This window comes from Pocillopora damicornis, chromosome 1 (genome assembly GCF_964200805.1).
Source record: "Pocillopora damicornis chromosome 1, jaPocDami1.2, whole genome shotgun sequence".
NCBI classification, from domain to species: domain Eukaryota; kingdom Metazoa; phylum Cnidaria; class Anthozoa; order Scleractinia; family Pocilloporidae; genus Pocillopora; species Pocillopora damicornis.
In genome coordinates this window covers 25,793,966-25,812,054 of record NC_142670.1, presented here as the reverse complement: position 1 = coordinate 25,812,054, position 18,089 = coordinate 25,793,966, and the positions used below count along the sequence as shown (strand labels likewise).

Sequence of the window (18,089 nt, the reverse complement as noted above, 5' to 3'; positions counted from 1 at the left end):
TTGACGTAAACGCTAATTCTATCTCTACGCCTCTGCAGACTGTCTACATTCTTCCGGCCTACTTTACTATGCAAGCTCTAAAGAACATGCTTGTATGTTCCCTATCAATAGATATGGGTGGGTGGCCAGCTGGCTGACCTCAGTTGGGAAATTAAACATTTGTCGTTAGAACACTGACCCAAACAATTTCACGAGACTTTTAAAATGATCAACAGATTAACTAATTATTCAGATAACCTGTATCAACCTGTGACTGCGTTAGCCAAAACAAGAACTTTCGTGTGGGTCCAAAGGAAGGTCAGAAAACACATCCACTTGAAACTTAAAGAAGACTGTCACATTTCAAGGAAACTCAACACGTTAGCTCAAACCCAAAACACTTCAGACTTTCAATTCATTAAGCAATTAGATTCTAAATGTAAACGATTGACTAAATCATACTGAACTGACCAACTAACTGACTCACTGAATTAACTTATACTTCGTAATAAAATGGCAAAATTTTAACCGACAGTGTCAAATTGAGGTGGGCTTATTATTTATCCGGATACAGATTTGCGTTTCGTTCCAGTTACGGCAATGATCACTCGATTTTAACAAAAGTAACTTACTCTTTCGCCATTACATTGTCGAATATTTAACACATACCTGGTTTAAAATGTTGACCCTTGACTTACACTCAGTCGGGCGCTGAACTGCCAAAGTATGATAGATAAAATTAATTATACTCATCAAAAACAACAAAAAAATGTTAAGGTTTTATTCTTAACTCAAAAACAGTAGTTAAAATACGCAAAAATTGTCCACATTCAGTTTTTAAAATCAAAGTTGTTACTTGTCTGGCCTGCAGATAGCTATTGCTTTTGTATTCGGCCCAGCCTTTCAAATCCTATAAAGTCTGAAATCCTAAAATTACAAGCTTAGTAAAACTACTGCTTTCAAGCGCAACTCTCTTTTGTAGCGTCAAGTTACACTAGTGATGTATTGTTGTCCAAGAGCTCCATGAATTCACAAACCTTTATTTAATATATCTACAATTCTCGAATCCAAATTCGAAAACAGAAAAACATACAGATGTGATAGTTCAAAAGTTCAGTAAGTAAAGACAGTATTTACATAGTATAAGAAAAACATATCTTTTTGGGTTGACCTGCCCTTTAAAGAGGGTGTGAATGGGGTTAACCGACTAGCGACAAAGGGCGTAAAAAATTACTGACTACCGACGAAACGGGGAAAAAATTACCGACTAGCGACAAATAAATTCTAACCGACAACCGACAACCGACATGGTCAGACGTGATAGGGATGTTTGTATTCAGAAAGAACAGCATTTTGATGATTTCTAGCTCAGAAAATCCTTCTTCACCCGACGTAACCACATTAATTCCAAATTTAGCCGAATTATAGAATTTCTTGTCTTCAAATTACTTTAAATACACGGGATTCTTCTTTTCGGTGAGCAGCGTGGGCTCATTTCTAGAACAGCGGCTCGTAATCGGGCTGACAAGACGCCCTGCTGTCTCATTTCAAGAACAGCGGATCACAGTCGAGCCGACGAGACGCCCTGCTGTTGTCTTTTTATTGCTCGTTGTTTGTTCATGCGGTCGGGTCATGACTGGGATTGCTAAAGTCATCGTGAGTTTTTTTCGAAAAGGTGAAGAAGTCGCCATCGAACGTCATCGAAGCAGGGTCCCAGTAGACAAAGAAGCTCATAGAGGAGTATCTGAACTAAAAAAACATCTTGCGGAGTTTTTAGGACTAAAGGAGCAGGTACATCAATATGGAATTGGCGGATTTTCGTTAAAGTTATTTCGCCTGGCGAAATCGCCTGCGGGCAAATGCGGAAATTTTGCAATTGTGACGGAAGGGCAATGGCAGCTTGAACTTCCAAATTTAATATCGGATGAAAGTAGCAGTGAGCTCAACGTAAGTGTGGAACGCGTGCAGCGGAGTTTGATGAATCACTTTAAGTTCTGTAGTTAAATATTAAGCTCAAATATTAACGTGGTTAAACTCTGGTTTCCAGCGGAATGTTTTTTTTCTTTTTCACCGTCCATTTGAATGCGAAAATTGAGAAGAAAAATCTCTACAAAGAAGTAGCGAGTAAATCAGTTTATAAGCTTCTTTCTGATTAATTGGTAAATGAACAACAGTGTAGCTTAACATATTAAAGACCCCGTTCATTTATACACGCCCTTAAATTTATTCGTTTCTGAAAACCAGATGTTCAAATAATATTCAATTCTCTCCTCGAGGGAAGCTACGCACGAGAGATTTCGCTCGATGTGCACGTTTTATACATCTTGACGAGCATTTGCTGATAAGAACTGTGTAAGTTTCTCAAAAGCATACTAAAGAGAAAACTTAAAACACACGGTATTTAATATTTTAGTACACATTATCCAAGAGGTCACAAACTGGACCGGAAAGCCAGTAGTGTTGCTGAAGGCGTCGGCTACATCTGATAAAAGCAAGCAGAAGTCAATGAACGACACTGAGAAAAAAGGTGACGAGTCAAAAGTGAGAAGGAAACGGAAATCACGAGAAGAAGCAAAAGAAGATGAAAATCTGGCAAAGAGGATCATGACTGAAGGAGGTGACATCGAGAGAAACGAAAGGCAACAAGGAGATCTTCAAAAGTTTCAGGATGGTAGGGCTGAATTAGCACTTGTAGTTCGTTTACCTGATTTTCAAACGTCATAAATTTCGCTACTTTGGAAATTCTGCGGTATTCCTTGTTTATAAACACTGCCTTGTTTATACAACGAAAAACGCTCACTTGGTGCGTTCGCTATGTAAAGATAGTTTCTTTTAAATTCCGGCTAAAAACTGTATTATTATCACTTTGATGGGCATTGTGGCGCATTTTGCGTGCTAAAATAAAGAATTTGCCGGGCTAAAATGTATTTTTAAAAATAAACCAAGACAACCAATGTTCGCGCCGTCTTCTTGTAGCGTTGGTAAAAGAAACCGTGGAGCTATTTTTAAAGCCCAAATCATGGCTGAAAACACAGAAAACAACAAGTTGAGCGAGATGTCTGCAACCAATGGTCCACAGGGAACTGTATCACAGAAGACGCAAGTATCTGTGTCTGCATAGAAAGGCTATACAAGAACGTGATGGACATTAACCCCCAATTTGTAGATGATCTGCTGCTCGAAACGTTGCTCACAACAGTAGTGGAAAATTTGCACGCTGTTTCGCACCTTTAACACGAGACATTTACGGTACTTACATATGCCCAGGATTTTGGAACAATTTGCAAGGAATCTCTGAAGCGCACATTTAGATGGGCAGCAAAGTACTACACGCATGACAAATCCTACAATCCGGTACCTCAATCCGCCATGCCCCTTTCTGCTATAGCTACGATGACACCTTTGCCAAGTGAGGACATAACACCAGGGATGGAAGGACAGATCAAAGAGTGGCTAGAGAGTTACAGACCAGTACGCCAACGGACGGTTAGGAGTGAGACCACAAAAGATAAGGCTGGGGCCTTGCCGCCAGCTGTCTACGCCGTTCACCACACCGACGAGTCTGAAGAGAGGCTTCGATATCCTGAAGAAAACACTGTATCGTCAGCAAATGCACAACGCGTTGTCAGCATACAATTTGTGGACGAAGGGGATGTTACTGAGGTGTTTGAGGATCACAGAGAAGTACAAATCGATGAGTATGAGACAGATTCGGATGACGAGGAATCAGATTTTGAAGAACATCCAGAGGTTGTCAACAGAGCGTGTGTTACCCGATCCGGCAGGGCTGTTCGTGCATTTGTGCGTCTCGACATGTAAGAGGTACTAACAGTTAAAAAAATCCATTTAACGGTGCAGATTGATACGTATGACAACCAAATTTTTGGCAAAAAAAAAGAGAAAAAAAAGAAACCTCGCAGAAAAGCCACGAGAGCCGTTGAATAATAAGTGTAGTGAGTTTTTGTGGACGTCTCGGAAAAAAGACTTCCGTAGCTTACAAATTAAAATTAGGTATCCCAGGGGCTAGAGTGGGTGTTTCATTCTTTGTAGAATTTACCTCTCTTGATTTACTTCGATGCCCCGTAGTCGACAGGAAACAAATTCACATCTATAAGAAAAGCTTTGGTGAATTTTATCGGTATACTAGATTTGCAAACAAAAGTGGGGTAGATGAGTACGTTGCTAAATTAAAAAACAGCGTTAACGAGGTTTAAGTGAAAACAAATAATGAATTATTACAAGTATTACACTTCGTCTAGAGTTTAAAGTCTTAAAACTAAGCAAATTTCATAATAAATGTGAATAATTAACGTGTATTTTTAATTATTAACTGAGATTTACCGACAACCGACAAAGGTCAAAAATCTTAACCGACAACCGACAAAGTAATGAAATTTTAACCGACAACCGACATTTTGACCCCCCCATTCAGACCCTCTTTAAAAGCTGCCGTTTCCGCCCCGACTACAATTTCTCAGCAAGTGCCTTTAGACCTTTAAGTCGACTGTCGCGAATGGCTCCCTTGCCTCAAGAAATTCACGTCAATTCACTTATAGTAAAAGACATAGTAAGAACAATATATTTCACAAGAATTTTCTAAAGCGTTAAGCATGTTTGGAAAGGGCCCCTTTCTAGGAGTTGAGGACTTAAATACAAAAAGTAATACGCAATAATTATAGTAATACGTATGACTTGAGAGAGTGAACTCGGCCGATTTTAGTGTCAACATTTAGAAGGGATATCCAATTCAGTTTTGGCTGAAACCTTATGAAAGATCAAAAATTAACTATCATCACATCACTTTGCTTGTTTCAACTCAATTCAGTTAAGCTGATCACAAATGAAATAAGGTTAAATTGTAGGCAGCAACGAAGGTTTAGAAAGAGGGGGTGTACTGAAAGGGCTGTTGTATTCACTGGGTAAAATGCCAAATTTTAGTGTCATTTAAGTAAAATTAAACAACTATTAAACCCAAAGACAAATTTAAGCCATGTTTACTAAACTTAAACATGACTTAAAAATGTACCTTTGTTTAGGCGAGGTTTAAGCATTCTTAAATGCAAATTAAATCGACTTTGAGATTTAAGCTATGTTTAAGTCATTTTAACCGTACTTAAATCCTTTGAAAGATTTAGGGTTACTTTAAACCACCTTAAATCTAACGTTAAACCTATTGGGGAGATTTAAGGTCTAGTTAAAGGAGCCTTAAATACAACATCAAATTTATCATAATATTTATGCCGTGTTTAAGGACCTTCAAAACACATCAAATCTTTTGGTGTACACCAAGTCTACTTTATTGACATAATCTCTCACCAGAACCAGAAACCATGCGAGAGCAGCCTCCAGCAACCTTCAATGAATTAATCATAGATTAATATTAATATTATGTATTTAGTAAAGCCACAATATTTCACGCTACTGATTTTATTGCTTTTTCAATTCTTTGGGTAATGAAACTGTGTTTGTTGATTGTGAACAAGAGACTTGATTTCTTGTATTGGAAACTGTTTCACTAAAGGAAGGTGGTTGCACAGGGAATTTGACTAACCTGAGCAAATAAGGTACATTTCTTCAAAACCATATAATTTTAGTATATACCAAACCAGTGGACAGTGTTTTTTGCACGCTCTGATTGGCTACTCAAACTCAGGATAGTACATGCATGTGCTATCCACTTCCCAGCTTAAGCTGAAGTGTGAAAAACTTTTTTTTGCGGATATATGTTCTGAGATATAAATTTATAATTCTTTTATCTCACTGGTTTGGTATATACTTCACAGCTCATTAAATATCCACCACCACTAAGGGGAATAATATTTATTGTTAAATATATTAAAAACAACAACGACATGTGAATGTAGATTGATGTTAATAACTGGCTGGTAAAATAATGGCACGGCGTGGAATAGGGCAAACTGCCATGAGTTTTACATTGTCAAGAGTTAAATAAGCTCCAGCAAAAAGACTGTGTATCCTATAAACAGGCAAAAAGTAGCTTGATGCTTTAGGTTCAAAGTTATTTGCGTCCCACACACAAAGGGTATTAAAACTTCTCAAGCATTGGTTTTGCTGAACAAGGAAACCGGGATTTCTGAGCATGAAGTGAACAGCTCTGAACTGCAAACGTCACCAGACATCTCTAACTGAACGTTGAAAAGCGCGCGTTTGTATCGAGGACGCGGTATGTCTCGTCCCCAGAGTGAGGCCGAGATCCTTATGCGCATGACAAATACCGTATGAACGCCAATCAAATGTCCAAAACTATAATCGCGGGATATTTGATATTTCACTGTCGTTCGTTCACTCGGTCGAGTTTCGTTTCGTTGCGGGTACGTGTTTGGATTCTTCCTCGATAGGATGATGGCTGCAAACGATCCAGTTCAAGAGAGACAGCTTGTTCTTATGGAAAGAATGAGTAGAAGGATTGATTCGATTCTCGAAGGGCAAAAGAAACTAGAAGATACGAATGCAGTCCTTCAGCAAGAAAATGCAAAGCTGTGGAACCAACTTGCGAGTCTGGAAGGGCAGGCAAAGAAGAAAGGCAACAAACGTTCTAAAAGCTCTCGCAGAGAATCAAATGTTGTGATTCCAAATGACTTAAGGGTAAATATTCTTTAATTATTTTAAGGTTATAAATTTTTTCAACTTTAGTACCGTTAAGTTGTGTTTCAGATTTTCAGTTGCGGTGTATCAGAAGCATAAAACGTGTCTTCAAAGACACCGCCATTCCGCCACCACGCGTGTTCTGTGTTAACTTAAAGCACAATATGTGTAGATGTTGGTTCTAGTGCTTATCACAAAGTTGGAACATCCTTGTGCTGAATTCTTGTGCCTATTTCGCAAGCATTTAGCAAAAATACTGTTTACCCAGTTTAAGATTCCACTGTGTACTGTTTACCCAAAAACCCTGCTGACCCTGATTAAAGAAATAAACAAGTTTGTGATTTGAATTGACTTTTGACATATGATGTTCTTCCATATTATCTTCCAGAAACGGTTTCGGTTCATCTACAAAAAGATGGTAGAAAAAAAGTGACACAAGGTTTCATCATTGATGAGGAGTATGTTATTTTTTTACCATACATAAGATGATGTGTTTAAATAGCAAGGCACTAAGAGAGATGGCATGCAAGATATTAGAATTAAAACTTTACCACCAAGAACTAAATCTCTCTCTGACCAGCTTCTTCTAAGGGACTGTTAGTTATCTGTTTTGAGGCCAGTGTTAAGAGTCTGGGGCCAGTGTAAAATATTCCAATTGGGAGTAGGAGGTGGTAAACTTTTAGAATGTGTTATTTCAACTATTATGTTGCTGATAGATTAATACATGCAAATTTTTGTTTTGAGAAATCTTTTCCCTCCAAGAACCAGAAATCCTAATGTTAGTTTGAAGGTGTAAAAAGCATGTAGCTTCTGTACTGTACCAGCAGTGATTAGAAAATTGTCCCTCTTGTATAACTGCTTTACTTGAATTATTATTTCCTTTTTTGGCTGAATAATAATAATATTATTATAACTGCCTCTGGCTATTGTTTAAAACAAAAATAATATTCTCATTTTTATTACAGTCCACAGTCAGAGAGAAACCAGAGTATTTTTAAAAAAGTGAAAGAAGTACTGAAAAAAGAGCATGGAGGAGAAAGCTGCCTATGGACTGACTTACAAATGGAAGGTATTACATTACAGGAATCAAGTTTTAATGTTGTGTGCAAGTTAGAACAAGAAGCATTTACCTTGTGCAAAATCAAACAAATTTTCTGAAATATGTTGGACAGAAAACTTAACAACTGAGAGGGAAAACACAATATTACCAGCATTAATTCTTTTAATTAATATATATCCATAAGCTGATGTTACATATACACATAGACTTGTCATTGTATTGTAATTTTAGGATATCATGCAGCGATAATAATTATTGTTTTTAACTCAACAGCTCAGTTTTATCGGTACTTCAAAACAACTAAATAAAGAGAGCAGAGGATAAGAAAAGGGAAAAATGAAGAGCATAAAGAAAAGTGCAAAAGGAGCAGGTGTTTGCTAAATGTAAGGACTAGCTAAGTTGTCTTGCTTTTGCCATGCTAAACCTATATTCAAGAATAAATTTTCAAGATAGTGTGGCTGAAGCATGGCTTCTGAATCAAACGTTTCAATTCAGTTTGACAACAAGTGTTGTTTAATACTGTGGCAAATTTGTGCATGGCATTGTACCAACATAATAATAGTTTGAAAACACAATTTACAATGTGGGATAATATACAGCAACAAAAAATGAAACAATGCCATGCACAAATTTGTCATACACTGTAGGTTGGACTGGTATGTTTACAACTGGTGTACAAATACACATTAATTAGAAAAGTCAACTTTGCTGGTAGTTAACCAAATAATATGGGTTTGCTTTAATTTAGTACTGTTTTGTAGCATGATTTTTTTTCTGGGAGTTCTATTTATTGCTGATTGTTATTTTAATATTTTATATCTTTTGTGGGATATCATTTTGAGTTAGAAAAGTATTTCTATTTGACAACAAATTATATGTTTCATAGATATAATTTGGTCTGGTTATTAACTAAATAATGACTGAATTGTTGCTTTTTGTTCCATTAGAAACTGGAAAGGCGTCAGTCATCCTATGAGATGCTACAAGCTTCTATGACACCAAAAGAAAAACAGTATTATAGTGAAATCCTTTACATTGATTATATGAGTAGTGAAGAATCAGATTATGAGGAGCAAGAAGATTTCATTACTGGTGAAAAAGAAAAGAAACTGGCAAGATATGTAACCAAAAAGCTATCATGGGAAAGAACAAGCTTGACAAATGCAAAAGCCAGGCTAGACAGAACCTACAAAAATAATTTGACCCCCCATGCCAGGGCAATGGCTAAGCCAAGGAGTGTTGGTGGCATGTCGGAGAGGCCTGCACCTGCTGGCCCACTTTGGGCTGTCAGGCAGATAAACAAAGAGTCGTGATTGAAAAAATACTTAACACTTTTTCTACTTTTTATTCATTTATTTATCATGTATTTAATGGCAAACTGAAGTAATTGTTTTGTTAGAACAAATTATTGTCATCTAGATCACAGGGATAGTTTCTTCCAAGTATTGTTAAATTTATTGACTTATGATGGGGAAAATTTGTTCCTGTCAAGCATAAATAAGCTAGGTATGTGTGACATTTTAACCCTTTAACTCCCAAGATCTGATTGGTAACTATCCTCTCTAGCTGCTACATATTTCCCTGTAACTTAGTTATGAGAATCTGGTGTGATATCAAGACAAAGACCTATACCTGATAAGTTTGAGAATTCTCATTATCTCTTTGCTGGATAAGGTAAAGATATTTTAGGGAGAAGTTACTTGTTAATCACTCCTGGGAGTTAAAGGGTTAATTGCAAATAGGCAGTAGCTTTAAGAATGTGTACCAGTGAATTTAAAGTAAAAGAAATTTGAAACATATATTGTTTAGTGTGATATGTGACCTGGTGGGTGGCAGTTTAGTAATGAAACAACAAAACAATAATATTTCACTGATTTCACAAATTTGATTCAAAACTAAAATAAGCAACAAATTTTGAGCAGATTAATTAGCATTAAATGGTACTTTGACAACATTAAATGTTTGAGCTCTGTTTACTTCAATTAAACAGTACTTAAACATACAGGAATGTTTTGGACACATTTAATGTGCACTTAAACCTGCATTAAGTTTTAGCCTTAAGATAGTATAAGCCAGGTTTAAGTCCAACTTAAATCTAGGTATAAGTGACTTAAACATCAACTTAAACTTATTAAACCTAAGTTTAAGACAGGATTAATCCATGTTTAAGGACACCTAAATATATCTTTTCTCCATGTGATTCCCTCAGGGAACTGTCAAGATGGGTATTTTAGGAGGAGTGACGCTTTGGTGTTAGCGCGATTTTTCGGCTCCCTCCTCTGGACCCGATACGTATCTGCTCCTTTTGGAGGAGTCTGATCAGTACGCAAAGCTTTTCGTTTTCCTAACCTCATTGTTGAGGTTGACGTCTGAGATAAGTGTACACTGTGCAGAATGCGCTATTTCACAGCGTCGCTCTGCAAGATGCGTAGGTCATAACCCACAGATTGTAGATGGAAAGAATACACCTTAGTTTTTGTTAATTTGGTTTTTCTGTATTTATATAGTCAGTCATTCATATTTAGAAAGCTTCCAGTCCACTTTGCCTTTCAAACCATTTGTGATTCAAACTCAAAATGGCGAATCAAGAACGGTAACATTTCTGGCAAAAATAACTTTTTCATTCCAAGACGCTAACCCATTCCACCACAGGGGTTATTATCTTGTTGACGATATATTTGTAAAGAAGCAAAACACGCGGACGTGATTTTCAGCTGTGACTGGTTTCGGTAACATTTCTAGCAAAGATAACTTTTGAATTCCCAGACGCTAATCCATTGCACAGCGGGGGTTATTATCTTGTTGAAGATATATTTGTGACAAACCAAAACACGTGATTTTCAGCTGTGACTGGTTTCGGTGAATGCTGGATATGATCAGCAAAGCTCGATAAAGGGTGTGGGCCTTAGTTTGTACCAAGAATGTACGTTAATGCACTTTCTATCTTTTGTTCTTGTTTTTGTCTTCATTTTTTTTCTTGTTACTACAAATTTTTTAAACACGGTTCAAGTACTGTTCAGTCCCTATGGAGCAATTTACACCCAAACATATCAGACTTCGAAGAATCCAGAATTGGTTAATTTGGGTTATACAAGGGGAGATTATTTTCAAGGTTAATCTCAGTTGATTTAATAATTAGCTGCACACGAGCGCTTTTCAAGACCAGTCACAAATCGTTTCTCTTCTTGCTCCGCTGTTGTCGCCCAATTCAAGTCTATAAAACAAGGCAGATGGATAGTTAAATACCCAGCCGAGAACAAATATTCTCGGCTGCTTATCGTCCGTCGTTGAAAAATGGATGCACGTTAATTTAGGAGTTAAGCAGGTTTTTGGGTTCTAAGCAAGAATTACAAAATAAGGAGAATTACAATGTTAACTGTTAGTGGCGAAAATATGAAGAACTTCAGCTGCGATGCCAGATTCTCGGATTCTGACCGAAGCTTCCCGCCAAAGAGAGACATCTTGTTTTCAACAGATTCAAAACATGTAATTGCATTCCCTTTCAGGGTTACTGTGGGTCGATTAGATTATTAGTTCCACGTGAGTGTCTTGCAAGACCTGTCATAAACCGCTTGTTTCCTTGCTTCGCTGTCGTCGCCCAATTACATAAAATAAGGCAGATGGATAGTTAAATACTTATAAGCAATTTTGTTGTATTCGAGTATTTTTAATCGTTTGTATTTTGACGCACTCGGCGGGCTTGTAAAAAATACACCACTACTCTGAGAAATACGCAGCGATACTGCACAGCAAAACGTCTAGGAAGATGTATTTGACCAACGGGCACAATAGATACCCAGCCGAGAGCAAATATTTTCGGCCGGTTATCAATTGCGCCCGTCGTTGAAAAATGGGTCAACGCTAATTTAGGCCTTAAGCAGGTTTTTGGGTTCAAAGCAAGATCTTAGGAAATGAAATGAAAATAGTAGAACTTTTTGCAAAGCTATGAAACTTATAACTGTCGTAGCGTGTAGCATTATGAGATATAATAAACAGAATTACAATGTTAACTGTTAGTTGCGAAACTAGGACCTTCAGCTACGATGCCAGATTCTCGGATCCTGATCAAAGCTTCCCGCTAAGAGAGACATCTTGTTTTCGACAAATTCAAAACATTTAATTACATTCCCTTTATGATTTAGACGCTAGACCTCGAAACCATACCATGTTGGGCGGAACATAGTTGTTTGAACGCCGGGGACCAGCAGTTGAGCACGCCACACTCGGCGAAAGGCACCAAGGACTCTCGAACTGTCTTTTTATTCTTTCTTTGATTAATCGGTTCTCCAGTTCACATTTTTACTTACATCCAAGTTTACTTCATTCTGTGTAACTCTGGTTAATCTCTTAGGTTCCGACTCTTTAATTCTAACTGAATACTTCTCACTGACACGTGCTGCTAAACGCTCACTTCAACTACGGAATTCTATCTCTACACTTCTGCACAATGTCTACTTAACAAATAGATTCTAAGTTGCCGTGCGTCTGTTCAGTAATAGATCACAGATGACGTCAAAACGTGGTAAGAACAAAAAGTGGCACACGAGGCGCAGCCGAATGTGTCACTGATGTTCTTACCGCATTTTGACGTCCTCTGTGATCTATTACTGAACAGACGCACGGCAACTTGGAATCTATTTGTTTTATATAATAAAGAATTAAAAAAAGTTTTAACGATGATGTCATCTATACGTCTGTCCTCCAATAGGTCATAAGTGAGAACCAATCATAATGCGTGCATGACTGGGCTTATTAAAATAATAGAATATAAATTCTACTATTCTACGCTACTAAGCAAGCGCTTAAGAACTACTGCTCTGATAGGTAAGTTCTGAAGTACACAATGCTTATATATATTTACCATTGATAGATATGTGTGAGCATGCCAGCTGGCTGACCTTAGGAAACTAAACCTTTTGTGGTTTGAACACTAACCCAAAATGCATGAACATTGCATAACTCAAAACACGAACTTTCGTGTGGGTCCAAAGTAAGGTCAGTAGACAAACTAAGCACGTCTTAAGAAAGATGTTTCCTTGTTTTGTCATGAGCGTGGGACAAAGAAAAATTCTGAGTCCCTATGAGGAATCGAACCTCAGACCTTCGGATTGCTCCACCACTGAGCCACAAAGACTCTTTGGTGAGCCAGGTCTATTAAAAAGTTCAAATGACACGTGTCCTGCATACTGCATACTGCATACTGCATACTGTTAGGATCACTTCTATTTATATCCAAAAATATCACGCTATCGACATTGCTGATCCTAGCAGTATGCAGGACGCGTGTCATTTGAACTATGTAATAGACCTCGCTTAGGTAGCGATATATTCAACTAGAATTTTCGAAAGCATTAAGCTCTAAAACACATGCTTAAATGTTTGCTATTGATGGGTTTGGATGGGTGGCTAGGTGGTTGACCTTTGGAAATTAAACAGCAAATGGCATTTGTTGTTAGAACAACAAATTTCACGAGACTTTCGAATGATCAACAGAGAAACTAATTCTTCAGATCAACTGTATCAACCTGTGACTGCGTTAGCCAAAACAAGAAATTTCGAGTGGGTCCAAAGGAGGGTCAATAGACAAACTAAACACTTCCACTAAGAAGTTAGACGAGACAGTCATAACTGGAAAACTCATTACAATGGAAAAATCATATTAAACTAACTAACAGAATAACTTTGTAAAAAAAAAAAAGGGGTTGGCCGGCAAAATTTTAACCGTTAGCCGTAAAGCCATCACCCCATTGAGAACTTTTGTAATACAACAACTGCGACTAGCTTGTGGCTCCGTTTAGCATAGCGGAATCATTTCTTGTAATATTAAATTCGTTCAGCTTCAAACTAACGTCATCTCCTTAGCTTCAAATTACCAATAGTTCGAGTTACAGACTAAAAAGGTAATTTTTAGGAGAACTGTATCACATTCCCTTTGTATCAAGTGTTTTTCTTCAGCGATCTTCACGTGTCTTCTTCTTCTTCTAGAAATTTGCTGCCACAAATGGAGTTGAAGTACATCTTTCTTGTGGTATTTAGCAGTACCTGTTTTTCAGCATCAGGTGGGTAAATCTACTGTGATTGGCGCGTAAGTGTCTTACATGCGGGCTTTGCCCATATCGAGTAGGGAAGATATTCCAAATTCCTGCGGTACAAAAAGGAACATGAGTTTACTTTATAAATGGAACTGATCATAGAAATGAAAATCTTTGCCACTGATATGTTAGACTATTGCTGGTTTTCAGTGTCACGCCATTCAAAATAGATCAAAATAAAAAATAAAAACCGTTCAATCGATTTAGTCTAGAATCTGGAAATAGAAAGAAGCTAGATATGTAAAGACTCTCGCCAAGATTCAGGTCACAGCAATTTTTCTTACGGAAGATATGAGGAGAAACGTTTTTCCCAAATTTATAGAGATTTGTATGGAGCCGCCATGCTGGTGCCAACATGGCGGCCGGAAACCAGCAGAAACATCTGTCACTGAGTTTTGCTACAAAAGCGTGAATTTATCTCTCTAGGAACTCATAAACGTAACAATAATACTTTATTCTAATACAAGAACTGTTCAGATAGCTGAATTTCCCTAAATAAGTCACCTTTTAAACCAAAATAACAGCTCTCTCGCTCGTCATGTAAAGGCCACGTCACGCAAAAGCTTAGAAATTCAAGAGTAGTCTATCACTAAACCAAGAACCCATTTGGAGTGAAAATTTGTCTGAAAATTAGTTTTTAGCTGCTCTAATACATCATGAAAGTAAAATCTCAGGAGGATCAATAGTTCTGAAGTCTGAAATTTAGTGACGTCACGTGAAAACCAGCAATAGCGTGTAAGACCTACTATTCGTTATAAAAATAGATTACCTCCATCACGGACTGTTTTTTTTAAATCCACTCGACAGTGTCAAATTGAAGTTGAATAATTATTTATCCCGATGCAGATTTACATTTCGGTTCACTTTTATGATGATCATGCGATGCCGAATGTTTAACATATACATGGTTTATGATGTGCATGTAAATAAAGGAAAAACTTGCTCGTAAATCAGCCAGCTGCCGCAAATCATTCATCTTATCTAACTTATCTTATGTAACGTATCTTATGTAACATATCTTATGTGGGGTCACACTGGCGTGAATGTCACGCAATCCTTTACTTGGAAAATGCTCAGGCTCTGCTTTTTTATAGCTAAATTTAAGAAATTTGTCACTTATTCCTTTCATTGTACAAGAGAAGATAAATAGGGAACTTTTTTCTATTTCCCCAAAGACTGAGCTGCGATAAAATAGTTTGCATGTTTTACACCCAAAATGTCTGTCTTTTAAATGACCTTTCACTTCACTTCCTGAATGGGTAGACTAATTGCTCGCGTGTAATTAACTTCACGGTTAATATCCAACCTACGACGGGGTAGAAACGATTCCTATTGATTGATAGATGAAAATATTGAAATTTCCTTTTGGTCCTTTGCCTCGGGCGCTGAACTACCAAAGATGGGCAGGAAAAGATACTCATCAAAGAAAACAAAAAAAGTGTTGTTTTTCGTTCTTAAAATCAAAGTTACAGCTTGTCTGGCCCGCAGATAACTAATGCTTTTATAATCGGCCCAGCCTTTCAAATCTAATAAAGTTTAGAATCGTTAAATTACACCTTTCGTAAAACTAGTGCCTTTAAGCAATTCTCTCTTGTAGCCTCAAGTTACACTATTGATGTATTGGTGTCTAAGAGCTCCATGAAATAAAAAACACATATTTAACATATCTACAATTCTAGAATCCAAATCTGAAAAGAAAAATAAAACATATACAGATGTGATATTTCAAAAATCCAGTACATAAATACATAATTTTTTATAATTAAAAACTGCGGGATATTTGAGTCGATTATCTAATCGATCATCTTTGTTTTTTTGGTAACCGCCGACAGGGCATGCCAAGACCTGTTGATTCGCGTCTTTTCCCGAAATTTCTTTAATCTACGAGATATATTCTCAAAAACGGTACAACATTAACGAAGTTCTTTCGGCCGTTTCTAAGCCGTTTTCCTAACTTGGGAACAAAATTTCGATTGATATCTAATCACGCGTGTTTGGATATCTAATCACGCGTGTTTCTGTTCTTTACCGGTTATCAAGGGGCATCCATGTGACCCAAATCAGGCCACACAATTGGTTAATTGCCTAACGCATTATCAATGAGTTTGAGAACTGTCTTTCACAGTTCTCTTTATTCTACTTTCTCAAAGACAATCTTACTTACATTGAACTAGCTTCAGATGGACAACGTTGGTTGATTGACCTAAACTCCGATCAATTAATGATTTTGTCATAGAAACTGCGGTGTTATACAAAGATTTTTTAGCCTTGAGAAAAGCCTTAACCACACAAGTGCAAAAATACCATATTTTTGAAACTGAGCTACACTTTGCTTTTCCGACAATGTTGCAGTCTGTGGCATGGCTTAGTTTTTCTGTTTTCGGCGGAAGTCTAAAAATTGAAAATTGAAAATCGCAATCAATTTTCAATTTTTGTTTTTCGGCCAAAACACTCAAAATCGTTGACAGAACTACCCAAGAGGGAGGGGGAGGGGTCCATTCGCACGGTAATTTTTTTGCCCCTGCCCCCCTCCCTCCCCTCTCACGCTACATTTCTCTGGAAAGGAAGAAGTGGGAAATTCGTGTTTACCGCGCAGTCACTTTTCCAAACATGAACGACTTCAGTGCTGAGTACATTAAGGATCTTGTAATAACTCAAAGAAAAATACACTCCGAGGTGAGCTTATTGTTAAAAGAAAGATTTCCCGACAAGAAAGGCTTTTGTTCGAGGTCAGTTAGGAGGTTTTTTTTTGAGAATGGGATAAGTTTACACAACCACCTGTCAAATGATGAGCTTTAGCAATGCACGCCGGACGTCGTTGCTCGGATAAGTATAAGTTTATAAACTTAATTGCTTGTTTTTTGCTATTTTCTTCTTTTTTCTACCATGAGTTCTTTGTTTGTATAGCCGTCTATATGAGCACCCTTCAGGGTTCAAAATACTTTTTCAGCTTTTAGCGTGAATTTGTAGGCGTTTGTCAAGGCTCATTTTTTTTCCCGGCTGTCAATAAGAAATGAGCAGTCAGCACATGTCTTCAACACTCAACATGATTTATTAACAGTACTGAAAGGAATTAACATTGAATGCGCACTTAACAGCATTAACGTGTTTTGTTCAAGCGTGATCACCAACTCTAGAGATGAATGCAACTCTCACCTTGGAGTGAACGTAAATCCCATTAGCAGTTCCTTCCAAAATATATCTGCCACTCAGGCGGTGTGCGCACTCCGACTGCTTTGCATTGTGGTAGCTTCATTTTCGGGTGATGCTATATCGAAGGGAAAGCGTACTCCGAAATCCGTCAAAAGGAGGTCATCTCGGGTAGATTTCCGATTACGAAATCTGAGCTCCCCCGATGTTGTGCTCGTGATAAAGGCCCTTTTCAGCATTTTTGACCCGCATAATAGAGTAGAAACGAACATGTACTTCGTTTTTGCTTATGACTTCGTATAAGCGTTATATTCTCCTTCTGACGGATTTCAGAGTACGCTTTCCAATCGGGCGAGCTCGGATTTCGTCATCAGAAATCTACCCGAGATGACCTCTGGTGTTTTAACATCCTCCTTTTGACAGATTTCGTGGAGGTGTCACTATGTTGTAGTTGTGATCGGCCATCCATGAAAAGGAGGCATCGCAAAAATTTTGTGGAGTCTGTAATATAGGTTGACAACGAAAAAAAATGCAAATATCTTTACACTAATACGAAGTCATGAGCAAAAACGAAGTACATGTTCGTTTCTACTCTATTATGCGGGTCAAAAATGCTAAATAGGGCCTTTATCACGAGCACAACATCGGGGGAGCTCGGATTTCGTAATCGGACATCTACCCGAGATGACCTCCTTTTGACGGATTTCGGAGTACGCTTTCCCGCCCGATGTTGTCTTCGTGATGAAGGCCCTATTTAGCATTTTAAAGCCGCAAAATAGAGTATAAAGGAACACTTACTTCGTTTTCACTCATGACTTTGTATTAGCGTTGAGATATTTGCATTTTTTATCCGTTGCTAACCTATATGACAGATTCCACAAAATACATTTGACGCCTCCTTTTCACGGATGGCCGATCACAACCACAAAGTAATAACATCTCCACGAAATCTGTCAAAAGGATGTTAAAACACCGGAAATGATGTTTTAAATACGAACTATCTTCGCACGAAATAAGGCATTGTGAACAGAAATACCTTTCCTTAAATAAAGCTTTTCAGATAAAACATCTAGGTATATGGTAAACTCAATAAAAGCAACCACGCCCAAAACTACTAAAAATCTTCTGGATTTCTGATGAAATAAATTTAACGCAATTACGTTCAGAGTTTAAGCGATAGATTGTTATTTCTAATATGGCAA

General features: G+C 37.6%; 1 protein-coding gene and 2 long non-coding RNA genes across 10 annotated transcripts in view; 2 read left to right on the top strand and 1 right to left on the bottom strand.

Moving 5' to 3' along the window:
* Positions 1 to 2,217: 2,217 nt before the first annotated feature.
* Positions 2,218 to 4,148, top strand: LOC149052961 (uncharacterized). Its single transcript, XM_089197787.1, has 2 exons — positions 2,218 to 2,650; positions 3,368 to 4,148. The coding sequence occupies exons 1-2, from the start codon at positions 2,485 to 2,487 to the stop codon at positions 3,796 to 3,798; spliced, it is 597 nt and encodes a 198-aa protein (XP_089053913.1). The 5' UTR covers positions 2,218 to 2,484; the 3' UTR covers positions 3,799 to 4,148.
* Positions 4,149 to 6,202: 2,054 nt separating this feature from the next.
* On the top strand, positions 6,203 to 8,754 carry LOC149052960 (uncharacterized). 2 transcript variants are annotated; one of them, XR_016188494.1, is made up of 5 exons: positions 6,203 to 6,585; positions 6,974 to 7,043; positions 7,551 to 7,654; positions 7,919 to 8,028; positions 8,593 to 8,754. It is a non-coding gene; the product is annotated as an uncharacterized LOC149052960 (long non-coding RNA). The 2 variants fall into 2 exon arrangements; XR_016188495.1 differs by lacking the exons at positions 7,551 to 7,654; positions 7,919 to 8,028; positions 8,593 to 8,754 and having other exon boundaries at positions 6,974 to 7,138.
* A 3,132-nt stretch (positions 8,755 to 11,886) lies between these two features.
* Positions 11,887 to 18,089, bottom strand: part of LOC113675539 (uncharacterized) — a 20,850-nt gene continuing 14,647 nt past the window's right edge. For 5 of the 7 annotated variants that reach the window (XR_016188513.1, XR_016188506.1, XR_016188507.1 and 2 more), the window contains one exon: positions 11,887 to 13,787. This is a non-coding gene — a long non-coding RNA (uncharacterized LOC113675539). Of the gene's footprint in view, positions 13,788 to 16,893; positions 17,116 to 18,089 lie in introns of those variants that run through there. The other 2 variants (XR_003446611.2, XR_016188510.1) reach the window with 2 other exon arrangements.